A 14,868-nucleotide genomic window follows, 5' to 3' on the forward strand; every position below is an offset into this window, starting at 1 on the left:
GAATAGAAAATAAATACAAATGTAAGCTGTTTTACTAATTGCTTTATAACCACAAACTAGTACAGAGAATGCCCTGTACAAAACACAATAAAGGTTCAAAGATGGAGGTGTTCCCTTAGGCAAGGCTGAAGACTTCAGTCTCTGGTATTTGGAATTTAGGCTGCAGTCCTTGTTTTTGGATGGATCACTGGGTGTGTGGCACAGTCCATGCTTTTAACCAGATTTGAACAGGAGAATAGCCACTTGGCCCAGGTAGAAGTAGATGAAGTGTTTGGTTTCATGTGTCACATAACTACCGAAGTTCCTCCCCACGATGCAGTGCCAGGTGGGGTTGTACTTCTTGTCAAACTCCTTCTTGATATGGGCCGCAATGTCCTTCTCTATATTATACTTTTCCAATGCCTGAGTAGCACACTCCACCGAGTCCTGTTGCATCTCCTCCGACATATCGGCATTCTTGATTACGGCCTTCCGGTCACACATGGTTATCAAGGAGCAAGGGCTGGCCGACTGCAACGGTCTCCTGGGGGAGGGGCTGGCGAAGCTCACACCCGCGTACAGAGGCGGTCGCTACCGAAGCCGTGGCGCATCTAAGGAGCCCCACCCAAGAGTTCCTTTAGTCTAGTCTCCGCTCCTTCCTCTCCATCTCCAAGGTAATCCTTTGTGAGAAGAAGGCTCCTTGATTCCCCAGCTTCCCTCCAGGGTCTTGGACTTGCCTGGAAAATGTTCTTCATATTCCTTTTGCAGTTTCAAGTGGCCTCTGCCCTCCCACATGTTGTGGCTAGTCTTTCACAAAGCTTTTGTTGACTATCTACAAGGTGCCAAGTGCTTTGGGGGAATTAAAAGAACCTTAAGACAGGCTCCTGGATCAAGAAATGTATATTCTAATCATATGTCTAATCAGAGGTTAATATGCAGAAGATACAAAGAACACCTACAATTTATCAACACAAAAACAAACTAATCAAAAATGGGCAAAGGACTTGAATACACATTTCTCCAAAGAAAATAAACAAATGGTCAATAAGCACATGAAAAGATGCTCCACATCACTAATCATTAGGGAAATGACAATAAAATCACAATGAGATGTCACTTTACATGCATTAGGATTACTCTTTTCAAAACAACAACAACAGAAAATAACAAGTGTTGTCAAGGACATGGAGAAATTGGAATCTGTGTATATTGTTGGTGAAACTGTAATAAAATGGTGCAGCTGCCAAAGGAAATAGTTTGGAGGTTCCTCAAAAAACATAAAACATGATCCAGCAATTCCACTTCTGGGCATACACCCAAAACAACTGAAAGCAGGGACTCGAATGGATATTTGCACACCTATATTCATAGCAGCATTGTTCACCATTGTCAAAAATTAGAAGCAACCCACATGTCCACTGATGGACGGTTAGATAAATAAAATGTGGACTCATATTCCACATACAGTGGAATAATATTCAGACTTAAAAAGGAAGGAAATCTTGATATATCCTACAATTAATGAGCCTTGAAAGCTTTCTGCTAACTAAAATAAGCCAGTCACAAAAAAGACAAATCCTGCATGATTCCACTTATATGAGGTACCTAGAATATTCAAACTCACAGAAACAGAAAATAGAATAGTGGGGGCTGGGAGAAAGGGAGGCTGCTGCTGCTGTCGCTTCAGTCATGTCCGACTCTGTGTGACCCCATAGACGGCAGCCCACCAGGCTCCCTCGTCCCTGGGATTCTCCAGGCAAGAACACTGGAGTCGGTTGCCATTTCCTCTTCCAATGCATGATAGTGAAAACTGAAAGTGAAGTCGCTCAGTTGTGTCCGACTCTTAGCGGCCCCATGGACTGCAGCCTACCAGGCTCCTCCATTCATGGGATTTTCGAGGCAAGAGTACTGGAGTGGGGTGCCAGTGGGAGGCTAGAAGATAGTGTTTAACTGGTACATCTTCCCCAGTTGGGGAAGATGAAGAATTCTGGAGACTGGTGATGGCTTCACAATAAAGTGAATGTCCTTGGGACTTCTTTGGTGTCCAGTGGCTAAGACTTTGCACTCTCAGTGCAGGCTGCCCAGGTTCAATCCATACCACACGCTGCAATGAAGACCCGGCACAGCCATATAAGTAAATAAATATGAAAAAATAAAATACAGTGAATGTACTTAATGCCACTGAACTGCACTCTGAAAAATGGTTAACATGGTACATTCTATATTATATATATTTCTACACCAATAAAAGTAAAGCAATGTATATTCTAATTCAGGGAAACAAGACTAACATTCATAGGACATTAAATGTCCTTGGCTAAGCCAGGGAGTGTGTGATGAAATGTCAGGAAAATGGCACAACCATGGCGACCTGGTCAGTCCCCATGGACTCAACTTCCCCAGAGAGACTGGTTCAAGATCCAAGTCCATGGTTTCAAGGGCAAAAACTACACCTTCAGGAGGACAGGCTATGTGAATCACAGGGCCCAGCACAAGACAATGAGGAATTTCAAGAAGACAACTATACTTCAATTAAAAAACAAATTTCAAGAGGGTGACAACAGAGCATTCAACCAAGCACAAGGGCCTTCTGAGACATTCCTGCTGCTCCGATGGTTAAGACTCCATACTCCAATGCAGGGGCCATGGGTTGGATCCCACATGCTGGTTAAGGGACTAAGATCCCACATGCTGCACGGCACAACCCAAAACTAAAATATGCAATTAAAAAGCACAGGGACCTTCTAAGCACAGCACTGGCTGAGCTAACCCATGAAACCAGCCCTGCTCCCCACTGCCAGGCATAGCTGGTAGGCACATGTGCCCTTACTGGAGAACAGTCTGAATCATTTCATCAAACACTAACCTAGGGCTGCTGCCATCTTAGTTCCGCGTTCCCCGCACAAAATGCCTGGTGAAGCCACAGAAACCGTCCCTGCTACAGAGCAGGAGTTGCCACAGCCCCAGGCTGAGACAGGGTCTGGAACAGAATGTGATAGTGATGAATCAGTCCCAGAGCTTGAGGAACAGGATTCTACACAGGCAACCACACAACAAGCTCAGCTGGCAGCAGCAGCTGAAATCGATGAAGAACCAGTCAGTGAAGCAAAACAGAGCTGGAGTGAAAAGAAGGCACGGAAGGCTATGTCCAAACTGGGTCTTCGAAAGGTTACAGAGGTTACTAGAGTCACTATCCAGAAATCTAAGAATATCCTTTTTGTCATCACAAAACCAGATGTGTACAAGAGCCCAGCTTCAGATACCTACATTGTTTCGGGGGAAGCCAAGATTGAGGATTTATCTCAGCAAGCACAGTTAGCAGCTGCTGAGAAATTCAAAGTTCAAGGTGAAGCTGTCTCAAACATCCAAGAAAACACACAGACTCCAACTGTAAAAGAGGAGAGTGAAGAGCAAGAGGCTGATGAAACAGGTGTGGAAGTTAAGGACATAGAATTGGTCATGTCACAAGCAAATGCGTCGAGAGCAAAGGCAGTCCGAGCCCTGAAGAACAACAGAAATGATATCGTAAATGCTGTTATGGAATTAACAATGTAACCATATGAAAAGAGGACCTGTTTTTTTGGTGTTTCAAAAGAGTAACTGCAGCTGGGTTTGAAATTTGTACTGTTTCTATCATTAATAAAGTTATGGCTTCTTGTTGGATGAAAAAAAAAACCACTAACCTAGGGGTTGTTCTGAAGGTGTTTTATGGAAGCACTGAGCATCTAGAGTGAGTTAATTTAAAGGAAATTACCCTCCATAATGTACTGATGCTGATCCAATATTTACCTACCTGACGCAAAGAGCTGACTCATTGGAGAAGACCCAGATGCTAAAGATTGAAGGCAAAAGGAGAAGTGGGTGGCAGAGGATGAGATGGTTAGATAGCATCACCCACTCAATGGACATGAATCTGAGCAAGCTCCAGTGAGACAGTGGAGGACAGGGGATCCTGGCGTGCTGCAGTCCATGGGGTCGCAGAGTCAGACACGACTTAGCAACTGAACAATAACAATGTACATGGGCTTCGTGCAACATTAGAAAGGCCTTCAAAACAAAAGCTGACATTTCTAAGAGAAGAATAAATTCTATTTCAAGAGCTGCTGGCTGAGTTTCCAGCCCGTGGGGCTGCCCTACAACTGTCAGACTTGAGCCAGCTCCTTGACATCACTCTAACATAAACATGTACACTGGTTCTATTTCTCCGGAGGACCTGGTTGTTATATAAGGAAAGAGATGAACTGGTGACATTAATACAAAGAAAAGCATGGTAGGCTAATCCCTGAGGCTCAGGAAAAGGTGGAGTTCAAGTCACTCCCTGTTGTACAGATGAGAAAACCAAGTCTCAGAGAGTTGAGGAAACTTGTTCAATGTCACACAGCAATTTAGGAAAGACAGTGCCCCTAAATATTTCAGTCAAGGTACATCGCAAAACCCATATTTTCAATAGCTTGAATTAAATTTTTTAAATCTGTGAATTTTGTATCCTATTCCACTGTGTAATCGTGCTTTAAACTTTTGAGCAGCATTTTATTTCCACATTTTTGATGCCATTTCTGCCCTCGGCAGGCGCCATGTCTGCTCTGTGGTTTATGGCCCCTTTCATGAACCCCAGGGGGACAAGTGCAGGCTTTAAGGAGCACCCAGTGCGATGGCTTACGTCCAAAACCTTGAGATTCAGTTAAGCTTCAACTCCTGGATGCTGAGGTCAAAGAAGACTCTGGAAATAGACCTTCTAACTACCAGAGAACCTGAGGCCCCTTCCTAGATCAGGCTTTTGACGAATTATAATTTAGTCTTCCTTTGATTTGAGACCTTTTAAAGCCTGAAGTTCATCTTTGCCACCCCCCCCCCAAATTCTCATTGCAGAGTCCTTTTGAGATTGAATGTATACTGAGGCCATAAATTGTGCTCCTGAAGCCACCACTGCTGCAGATTCAATTTTTCTCTCCCCCTTCGCCTCCTGCTGGCTATTGCTGGTCCAGATTCCAACTGGCTGGCTTTCCCTCTCTCCCAGTGCTGTCCTCAGGCCCAAGCCTCAGGTCATATTGTGTCCCAGTGGCAAACACTCTCCTCACCTCAGGGGACTTGGAAAATCGTGGGTGCTGAGATTCAGAACCTGTGCTTCTAACAGTAAACAGTGATCGTCGGCAGCATCTTTGGAGTAGGCTGGAAGGATGAGGAAAAGTCCTCCTGGGCCAGTGTGAAGCTCAGTCATAGTACAGCATCAGCGCTGTTGGGTTGTGGGCGGCTCTCAAAGTTGAATTTGGGGTGAGCAGTCACCAGCTGGAAAGTAACATGCAAATTTCACCAAGTGGAGTGAGTGGACTGTGGGCAGCTTCTCCCCTCGAGTGGCTGCCGGGCCCCTGTGCCCTACAGGTGCACAGCAGAGAAAAGAAGGGTTCCAGGTGACCTCTGAGGGTCCCAGAAGGATGCACCACTGATCAGAAAGCCTCCCCAAATGCAACGATGTGGGACATTTAAAAACCAAGACGGATGCCCCCTCACTTCACTTGCAGGTGTCTCTGCATGGGGATAACCCCAAAACGGCCAAGTAAGCCTGGCCGCCTGCAGGGGCTCGGACTGGAAGATAGACAAGGGAATGTGTGGGTCAGCTGACGGGAGGGGGCAGTGCAGCAAAGCCCAGCATCTGCGGAGCCAGAGCACAGCTCTGGTCCTTCTCAAGGTCAGCATCCACCGTCAGCCCTGGAACAGGGACTCATGGCGCCCCCTGGTGGCAGCTGTCGGGATCCTGCGAGGTGCAGGCTCAAGAGGAACAAAGCCTCCCTCTGAACTAAAAGGCTCTCCAAGTGGCTCAGTGGTGGTAAAGAATCTGCCTGCCAATGCGGGAGACCCAGGTTCGACCCCTGGGTTGGGGAGATCCCCTGGTGAAGGAAATGACAACACATTCCAGTATTCTTGCCTGGAGAATCCCAAGGACAGAGAAGACTGGCGGGCTACAATCCATGGGGTCGCAGAGTCGAACACAACTGAGCACATAGGAAGACAAGCAAGGCTGACCCTAAAGGAGTGAAGCTGGCTAGTCTCAAACTCTGAAGCCACCAGAAGGGCCTCAGAAAAGGGAGAAAACCCTGGAGGATGGGGGTGGGCAAGAGAGAACAGATTTCTCCCTGCAAACGTAGGTTTCAAATTGAGAAGGGGTGGAGGACATCCCTGGTGGTCCAGTGGTTAAGACTCCCTGCTCCTAAAGCAGAGGCCCTGGGTTCTATCCCTGATCAAGGAAATAGATCCTGCCTGCCGGGGTGAAATCCGGTCCCTGTCAAATAAATAAAATAATAAAAAATGAAAACAGAAGGCGGAGGGGTGCGGGCAGCAAGGAGCGGCCTTGGGTACCTCCCGCTCTGGCCGCGGATGCCACCGACTGAGGCGAGCCCAGGCCGTGAGACATCCCAGGCCTCTCTCTACTAAAGCGGTCTCAGTCTCATAGGGCGGCCGAGAGGACCGAGACCACGTGTGCAGAGCGCATGCGCCTGGCCCCAGGTAGGGGAGAAATCAGTGGCAGAAGTTAGTCCAAAAAAAGTTGAAAACGACTTCAAGTGCCCAACACCCTCTTGACTCAATATAGATGTGATCAGCACTGGAAAAAGATGCCAGCCTCAGCTGCCACATGGAAAAGAACTGTTTACAAACATCTCTCTGAGTACCACTACATGAAAGTTCGCCTAGAATTTCAAGATTGTGGGATTGGATTGAATGCTGCATAATTCAAACAGCTGCTTATTTCAGCCCTGAAGGACCTGTTTGGTGAGGTTGATGCTGCGTTACCCTTAGACGTTCTGACCTACGAAGAGATGACCCTGTCAGCCATCCTAAGGATATGCAGCAGTGGTCTTGTCAAATTGTGGAGCTCTCTGACCCTGTTAGGATCCTATAAAGGCAAGAACTGTGCTTTCAGAGTGATTCAGGTTTCTCCACTTCTCCTTGCATTATCTGGCAATAGTAGGGAACTAGAATTGAGTGGTCTTCAATTTAAGAAAATATTCCTCACTCTCAAAAGTACTTTTTGGTGCCAGCATAATGTTTGGAGACTGAAGCAGCCCAAAAGCTCCTGTTGATGGAATTTGAGAGTGCTGAAGATGCTCCCAGTAATGTCCAGCCATCACCTTTGGTGGGGTTGGCTTCACAGGAGAATCTGCCTGAGCCAATCCGTACCGAACAGGCAGCCCTTAGAGCACATGCTCCTCAGAGCTGGAGACTGGGCTGAACTCAATAGGGCCTTCACACAGGGACATGTCCACCTTCTCAGAATTAACAGGGGATGTCAACCCTTTGCACTTAGACGAAGATTTGCAAAACACACCAGATTTAGAAAGACAATTGTCCATGGAGTTTTGATCAATGGGCTTATTTCAGCTTTCCTCGGTACTAAAATGCTGGGGCCAGGCTGTGTATTTCTTTCCCAGAAAATTAACTTTCCAGCCCCTTTGTATGTTGGGGAAGTTGTTTTATCTTCTGCAGAAATGAAAAAGCTGAAGCAGTTCATTGCCATTGTTGCCGTGTCATGTTCTGTAAAAAGACTGTTATGGAAGGCTGGGTTAAAGTTATGGTTCCAGAAATGCCCAAATCCTGAAATATGTCTTTAAAGATGCAAGTTCAGCCATCAGTGTTTTTAGTATTGAAAGCCTCTGGGGAAAACAGGGATTGCTGGGATTGCTATTCTTCGCAAGGACGGGCTCATAGACCTATACTGGGGGAGGAGAGCAGGTAAAGAGTTGTTCCAGTGTCCACTTATGCTTCACTCAGGCTTAAGTTTATTCATCACCTATCTAGGTTTTCAAACTGAAAAAAACAGGCAATTCCCTGGCGGTCCAGTGGTTAGGACTCCAGGCTTTCACTGCCAGGGCCATGGATCCAATCCCTAGTCAGGGAAATACGATCCCACAGCTGTGTCCTACAAGCCCTGTGGCACAGCACATGCGCGTGCACACACACACACGAACAGAGGAAATCAGTGATGATTCTAAGGTTGCACATTGTTAACCTGTCTCCATGAGGCGCCATCATAAAAGGAAAAAAACAACTGAAAAAAGTGTTAGGAAAGTTATGATTTAGCTTAAATGTTCTACTTTTAGGATTTCAAACCTAATTAGATTTGCAGTTAGATAACACAATCCTGCCTATATCTGTGTAGAATAAGAATTTGTTAAAGTCACTGAATTTATAAATAGCAAGCATTTAATTATTAAAGGCAATGATGGAAGATAGGTCCTCTTTGAACACCTATCTTTTACCAGTAAATGCTGGGGTCCGGCCTCAGCAGGATCCAAGGATACCCTCAGGATGGACGGCGGCAGAGAGAGAAAGAGAGAGACCAAGCTCGGGTATGAAGCAGGGTCTGCTACTTTATTTTCTCAGGGAGTTTTTATACCTTGAGTTTGCACATTAAGGATGACCAAGTAAAAGTTAGTCCTTTACGACACCCAGGATGTTTTCTGCATTCTTCTTTGTTTATGAGAGTCTTTTCCATAGTAGGTTTTTGTGCATTGTCTTCTGGCCTTGGTGCCTATAGGCATTTTATGACCTTTTCCTGCAGGCTAGGTGAATGTAAAACCTGTTTTCTATAATCTATTCTTTGCCTTGAGCTTAACAGAAAAGTTGCAGTCTCATAGGGTAAGGGTACAGCAGGTTGCAACATAGTAGAAATGTAACAGAAAGGCCAGTCCTTTTGTAGAAGTCACCAGCTAAATTTATACAATTGTCTTATTGTTTTCACACGAGGGCTAAACTCTTATTTTCTAAATCCCTAACTATATTAACAATAGTTTTTATTGTACAACCTTAGCACATTAAGAGCAAAAACACAGCAAGCAAACATGGATCCAGTAACAACTTTATAGAATAATATTTTTTATGTTCTCTAATAGGGCTTCTTCACCCCCCAAAAGGGCTCTGTGCCTATTAGGGCTTTTTTGTGTGTTCAGGTTCTTTATGCTGTTTATGATTAAGGTGTTGTGAACAGTCATGTGCATTAGTACCAAGGGCATAAACACATTTGTCAAGCAAACTAAAATGCTAGCAAAAGGGGTTTAGATTGAAATACTCTTCTTATCCCGGATAATCTCATAGGATGCCACCATCCGGGGGACATATTGATTAAAGTTTCAAGTTGATTTGTTTGGAAAGAGATCGGGGAAGGCCTTCTGCCTGTGTCACAGAAATTAGGGAGCAGTCTAGTATAGCAAGCATCGGAAAGATAGATATCATCTTTAAGGTGAGCGCCGGGGCAGCTTTTTGAAATCCCTGGAGTCCTGATCTGCCTGCTTGTCAGGTCTTCTCCTCATGACCTTGTCATGGGTGGGATCTCGTGTGCTGGCTCCCGGCAAGTAAATAGTCTTAGATCCTGTTCTTCAGCAATTTCTGAGTCAGAATTTATTATAATTGATTACTGTTTATACCAAGATGGTGATTTTTTGACCCTTCAATGTCACTTTCCCTTCAGATGGTTTTCCTGTCACTTGGGGAGGGCTTATGTACATGTTTGGACTCAGTTCTATGCGCTCTCTTGGTTTCATCTATAAAGCAGGGATAATGACACCACACAGGAGTGTTGGAGATGACAGATACAAACAGGTAAGCACAAAGCCCAGCCTCTACACAGTAGCTACTGCTGTTGTCCATTCTCATCTGTGAGCAAGGTTACAGGTTTCCTGATTTGGGAGCTTTGGGCATTTGGAGATTGAGGGCAGGAGGAGAAGGGGACGACAGAGAATGAGATGGTTGGATGGCGTCACCGACTCAATGGACATGGGTTTGGGTGGACTCCGGGAGTTGGTGATGGACAGGGAGGCCTGGCGTGCTGTAGCTAATGGGATCGCAAAGAGTCAGACATGACTGAGTGACTGAACTGAACTGAACTGGCCAAAAATTAAAGAACAGATGAGTCTTTAAAAAAAAAAAGAAAACAAATTTAGAAGGGGTGGCGCTGGGTCCCCTACCAGGAAGATCTTACCCATAGGTCTCTGTGTGTGTTCAGTCATGTGTGACTCTTGGCAACCGCATGGACTGTAGCCCGCCAGGGTCCTCTGTTCACGGGATTCTCCAAGCAAGAATACTGGAGTGGGTTGCCATTTCCTAATTCAGGTGATCTTTCTGACCCAGGGATTGAACCTGTGTCTCTTATGTCTTCTGCATGGGCAGGCAGGTTCTTTACCACTAGCGTCAAACACAAAAATGAGGCCAAAAGAAGGATCTACAAGAATGGGGCAGTGGAAAGTGGATAAATAGCTATGAAAAATAGTTCCTTGAGGAACCCATGAACTAAAGGGGATGAATACAAGGCAGTGCCTGTGTAAAGCTGCACTAAAGACCCAAGCTTGGCTTATATTCATCTCCACCCTGGTTTCTTCTCCATGTGACAGGGTCAAGAGAGACCCAGGCATTTCCAGAAAGTTCTCAAAGAGAACTATCAAACTGTTGGTTAGTTTTAATCTTTGACACCCACAAGTGGATACTTTTACATACACAGAGTAAGAGAATGTTTTGTTGGGCTCTGGATAATCTCAGGACATTGTTTTAAAGAATGATGCCATGTTCATTCCAGGCCGGTGGTAGGGGTGCAGGCTTGAATTTGGGGGACAAATATCTTCCTTTAATGCTGTCAGGGCATCTTTGTGATGTTGTCCACATGCACAAAGTCCTTCACAAAGAAGGCAAAAGTCTCTTCGTGGACGTGAGGCTGGAGTATGTGGTTCACCTGTCACCTCCACTGCTGTGTGACATGCCTGCTTGGCAGTCAGACTGGGTTGAGTGCTCTTTTTTATTGAATTGGGCACCGAAGGGTCTGGAGATCAAGAGGAGATTGTAGAACATCTGGTACCAGTTGAAGATCACTGCCTTTATTCCTTTGATATTGGAGGCAACGTGCATGCTAAGTCGCTTCAGTCATGTCTGACTCTTTGTGACTCCATGGACCTAGCCCGCCAGGCTCCTCTGTCCATGAGATTCTCCAGGCAAGAATACTGGAGTGGGTTGCCATGCCCTCCTCCAGATCTTCCTGACTCAGGGACCAAACCCTCATCTTTTAAGCCTCCTGCCTTGGCAGATGGGTTCTTTACCACTCGTGCCACCTGGCAAGCCCCGAGGCAAGAAGTGAGGGCAAGAAATGTGCTGACTTGTCTCCCTCTCCTATATGCAGCCTGACTCCCTCTCCCCAACCTTGCAGTGGACTTGACCTGGCTGAAGGCAAGTGTTGACCATTAGTGAGTAAGAGTAGTGGGGGTGGGGCAGGAGTCACTGTTATTGCCCACCCCTACCCCACCGAGATCCATGTCACCATCTGGGAGGATTGTGCCCGAGGGGCTGAGGTATCTCAGAGGCAAACAAAGAGTCCATTATTAACCTGGTGAATTTGTTCCATGTGGCCCAGCATTCCTTGCTTTCTTATTGACTGATTTGGCAGTTGTCAGTTCTATGAATAAATATTCTGCAGACCTGAGTCCTCGAGTTGTCTTTAGATCTATTCAATACTGATACTTCCTGGGTTTGCCAAGCCGTTCTGTCACAGTGAGAGAACACCAGGCAAACCCTCGGTCGTGAGAGGACACTGGGGCAGGGGGCTCAGACCCCAGAGTCAGATTTGGGTTTGATCCCAATTCTGCATTTCTGCAAATAAATGGTTCTTATTATCTCTACGCTTCCCAGGTGGCGATAGTGGTAAAGAACTCACCTGCCAACGCAGGAGACATAAGAGACACACGTTTAGTCCCTGAGTTGGGAAGATCCCCTGGAGGCGGAGGGCACAGCAACCCACTCCAGTATTCTTGCCTGAAGAATCCCATGAACGGGAGCCTGGCAGGCTACAGTCCATGGGACTACCAAGAGTAGGACACGACCGAGCAACTGAGAACACACATTATGTCTGCACCCACACTCGCAGTTACCTCTCCTCAGTCCACTTCCTGTCTGAAGCTCTTGCTCAACTGTGGTTGCGACTCTGAGAATCTGTTTATTGTGGAGTTTCCATTCCTTCAGAGGCACACACAAGGAGCAATTTTATTCATTATGACCACTGTTCTCGTCACTTGATAATAGCTAGAGCAGATTGTTTTACTTCTTGAACATCTTACAGGTAATAAAAGGATCCATTTACTTTGGAACGTCAGTCTCCCGTGCAAAGCCAGGCTCTTTCTCTCCCCCATCAGAGGAGGAGGGGTGCAGGAGGTGAGGGGCACTCAGGCTGCCCTCCTCACCTTCTGAGAACCCGGAGCAGAGTAGGGAGGGGGCGTGTCCCACACTGGACACGCCCCCTCCCTTGTCCTCCTCGCTCCTGGTCAAGCTCCTCTGAGGCGCGGTAGGGTCTTGCTTGGTCTGTTGACCTGGGCTGCTAGTTGATCTCTTCTCATCACAGACAAGTGAACAGTGTCCCTGGGTAGGCCTTAAACTTGGCACCTGTGTCCTCCATAGGCCCCTGCCAGCAGTCCGAGTCTCCAGGCCCCTCAGGGCGAGCAAAGGCTCTGTTACGTGTTGACCACTTTTTTCTAATCGTGTCACTGTGACTCCAGCCATGTAACCCCAGGAGAGATGATGCCGGGAGCCTGGGGAGTCCTGAGCTGAGTGAGTGTCTGTCATCCCCACCTCCACCACTTGGTGGCGCGCTCTCGCTCTCTGCTTACTTTTGGGGGCTTCTTGGCTCCCACCACTGCCCTATCCCCTGCTACTTCACAGGGTAGGGCCGCAACCCGGGGTCTCCTTCTGTAGCCTGTGTGGGCCACAAGGAACTGGGGCGGGGTCTTCTTCCCTCTAGGCACTTCTCAAGTGAAAGCTCCCCCCACCACCCCAGGCAGCTTTTATGCTGTGGAGGAAATAACCACTGCCCTGAGGGTAATTGTGGGGAACAGATGGGATCACACAAAATAATTGGCCCAGGGATTAGAGAATTGTGGTTGGCCCAGGGTTCCTGGTAACAGTTGCCCAGGCTGCACACTGCACAACTCTGGTGTCATTTCACTTCATGGTCATCAGAGATGATATCCAACCATGGGTTTCTGGCAGAACACAGTCAAGTGGCGATGCAGAGGCTGACAGCAGGGTTCATGATTCCACACCCCCCACCCCAGCCTCCACTAAGCGGCCCTCTCTTCTCAGAACATCAAGCCCTGCTCCCTCTCTGCCACGAGGGTCCTAGAAGCTAGAAACCAAGGGCCCATTATCCACAGACCCCCAGCTGGAAGATCCCCACCCTGTCTCATCCAGTACCTTGGTGACTTCATCTCCTGCCTCAGGGCTTTCTGGGGCCTCGGGCTGGGATTTCTATCAGGGATGGAGGGATATCCAAGGACCCTCAAACCGGGTCACCGTGCAGAGGGAAACAGGAAGGGGAAAGGGGCATCCAGTGAAACTCAGAGTCAGCTTCAGGCGCTCTCTCTCTCCTTTTTTTTTTTTTTTTTTTTTGCCTTTTATTGTTCAGTTGCTCAGTCGTGTCTACTTTCGAATCCCGTGGACTACAGCACGCCAGGCTTCCCCATCCTTCACTATCTCCCAGAGTTTGCGCAAACTCATTTCCATTGAGTCAGTGATACCATCTCATCCTCTGTCGTCCCCCTTCTCCTCCTGCCATCAGTCTTTCCCAGCATCAGGGTCTTTTCCAATGAGTCGGCTCTTTGCATCAGGTAGCATATTTGGCTGCGCAGGGTCTTTATTGCTGCATGTGGGCTTTCTCTAGTTAGGGCAAGCAGTTGTGGTGCATGAGTCTTTAATTGTGGTGGCTTCTCTCGTTGCAGAGCACAGGTCCTCGGCGTGTGGGCTCAGTAGCTGTGGTGCATAGGCTTAGCTGCCCCATGGCATGTGGGACCTTCCCAGACCAGGGATCAAACCCATGTTCCCCGCATTGGCAGACAAATTCTTAACCACTGGACCACCAGGGAAGTCCTAGGCTCTGTTTCTTAAGGAGCAAGTCTAGAATTTAAAGGGAGTTGCATAAAAAGAAGCAACAACTGGGGGTATAGTGACTTCCAACATCCAGCAGCATAGTGGAAAACAGAAAATAACTTGTAAAATGTAATAAGTGACATTAATGTAATATATAATTTACAATTATGGTCATTTTAGCAAGTGCCTTCTAAACCATAACCCTAATTAATGTATATCTTTAAGTGAATCACACACACTTACCTTCCTCTGAATTTCCTTGATAGCAGTACTAAAGTACTAGCTTCTGTGGACATAAGCTAATAGACATTGTCATCTGTGTGGCAACAGAGAGAGAGAAAAGGAATAGTAAACTAAGAACATTTTAAGCTTTTAATTTACCTGTGGATTTAGTTACAGACCTGGCGTGCATCCAGATGGTTTTCATTTCCCTTTGATGTGTATTTGATGAACAGGATTCTTTAGAGAAGATTCATAAATGGAAAGGCTTCTTAATGTGGAGAAAAGTATTGCAGTTAGTCGGTGCCACCTGCTGGCAATCTGGGGGTACTGCAGACCAGCTATATTTCAGAGTGAGGGGCGAAATTTTTTAAATTTATTTTTTAATTGAAGGATAATTGCTTTACAAAATTTTGTTACTTTTCTGTCAAACCTCAACATGAATCAGCCATAGGTATACATACATCCCCTCTCTTCTGAACCTCCCCCCCATCTCCCTCCCCATCCCACCCCTCTAATGTTGATACAGAGCCCCTGTTTGAGTTTCCTGAGCCATACAGCAAATTCCCGTTGGCTATCTGTTTTACACATGGTAATGTAAGTTTCCACGTTACTCTTTCCATACATCTCACCCTCTCCTGTTTATCCCAACCCAGGGACTGAACTAGTGTCTCCTGCATTGCAGGCGGATTCTTTACCACGGAGTCACCTGAGAAGCCCGGAGGGGTGAATAGTTATCAGGAAAAACCCAGGCAGAGGAGAAATTCTTAAGGTTGAGGGACA

At 46.7% G+C, this 14,868-nt stretch overlaps 2 protein-coding genes and 2 pseudogenes across 2 annotated transcripts; 3 read left to right on the forward strand and 1 right to left on the reverse strand.

Annotated features, from left to right (window-relative positions):
* Nucleotides 1-14: 14 nt before the first annotated feature.
* Nucleotides 15-601, reverse strand: LOC120866112 (dynein light chain 1, cytoplasmic). Its single transcript, XM_040243637.1, has one exon. The coding sequence runs from the start codon at nucleotides 481-483 to the stop codon at nucleotides 214-216; it is 270 nt and encodes an 89-aa protein (XP_040099571.1). The 5' UTR covers nucleotides 484-601; the 3' UTR covers nucleotides 15-213.
* A 2,256-nt stretch (nucleotides 602-2,857) lies between these two features.
* Nucleotides 2,858-3,654, forward strand: LOC120866118 (nascent polypeptide-associated complex subunit alpha-like). Its single transcript, XM_040243651.1, has one exon. The coding sequence runs from the start codon at nucleotides 2,887-2,889 to the stop codon at nucleotides 3,532-3,534; it is 648 nt and encodes a 215-aa protein (XP_040099585.1). The 5' UTR covers nucleotides 2,858-2,886; the 3' UTR covers nucleotides 3,535-3,654.
* Nucleotides 3,655-6,587: 2,933 nt separating this feature from the next.
* On the forward strand, nucleotides 6,588-7,055 carry LOC120879610 (annotated as a pseudogene).
* Nucleotides 6,957-7,570, forward strand: LOC120866125 (annotated as a pseudogene).
* Nucleotides 7,571-14,868: the final 7,298 nt, after the last annotated feature.

Source organism: Oryx dammah, unplaced genomic scaffold (assembly GCF_014754425.2).
Source record: "Oryx dammah isolate SB20612 unplaced genomic scaffold, SCBI_Odam_1.1 HiC_scaffold_1, whole genome shotgun sequence".
Classification (NCBI taxonomy): Eukaryota; Metazoa; Chordata; class Mammalia; order Artiodactyla; family Bovidae; genus Oryx; species Oryx dammah.

Coding starts and splice junctions, on each gene's coding strand:
- LOC120866112 (XM_040243637.1), bottom strand. CDS start 483: ATGTGTGACCGGAAGGCCGTAATCAAGAATGCCGATATGTCGGAGGAG.
- LOC120866118 (XM_040243651.1), top strand. CDS start 2,887: ATGCCTGGTGAAGCCACAGAAACCGTCCCTGCTACAGAGCAGGAGTTG.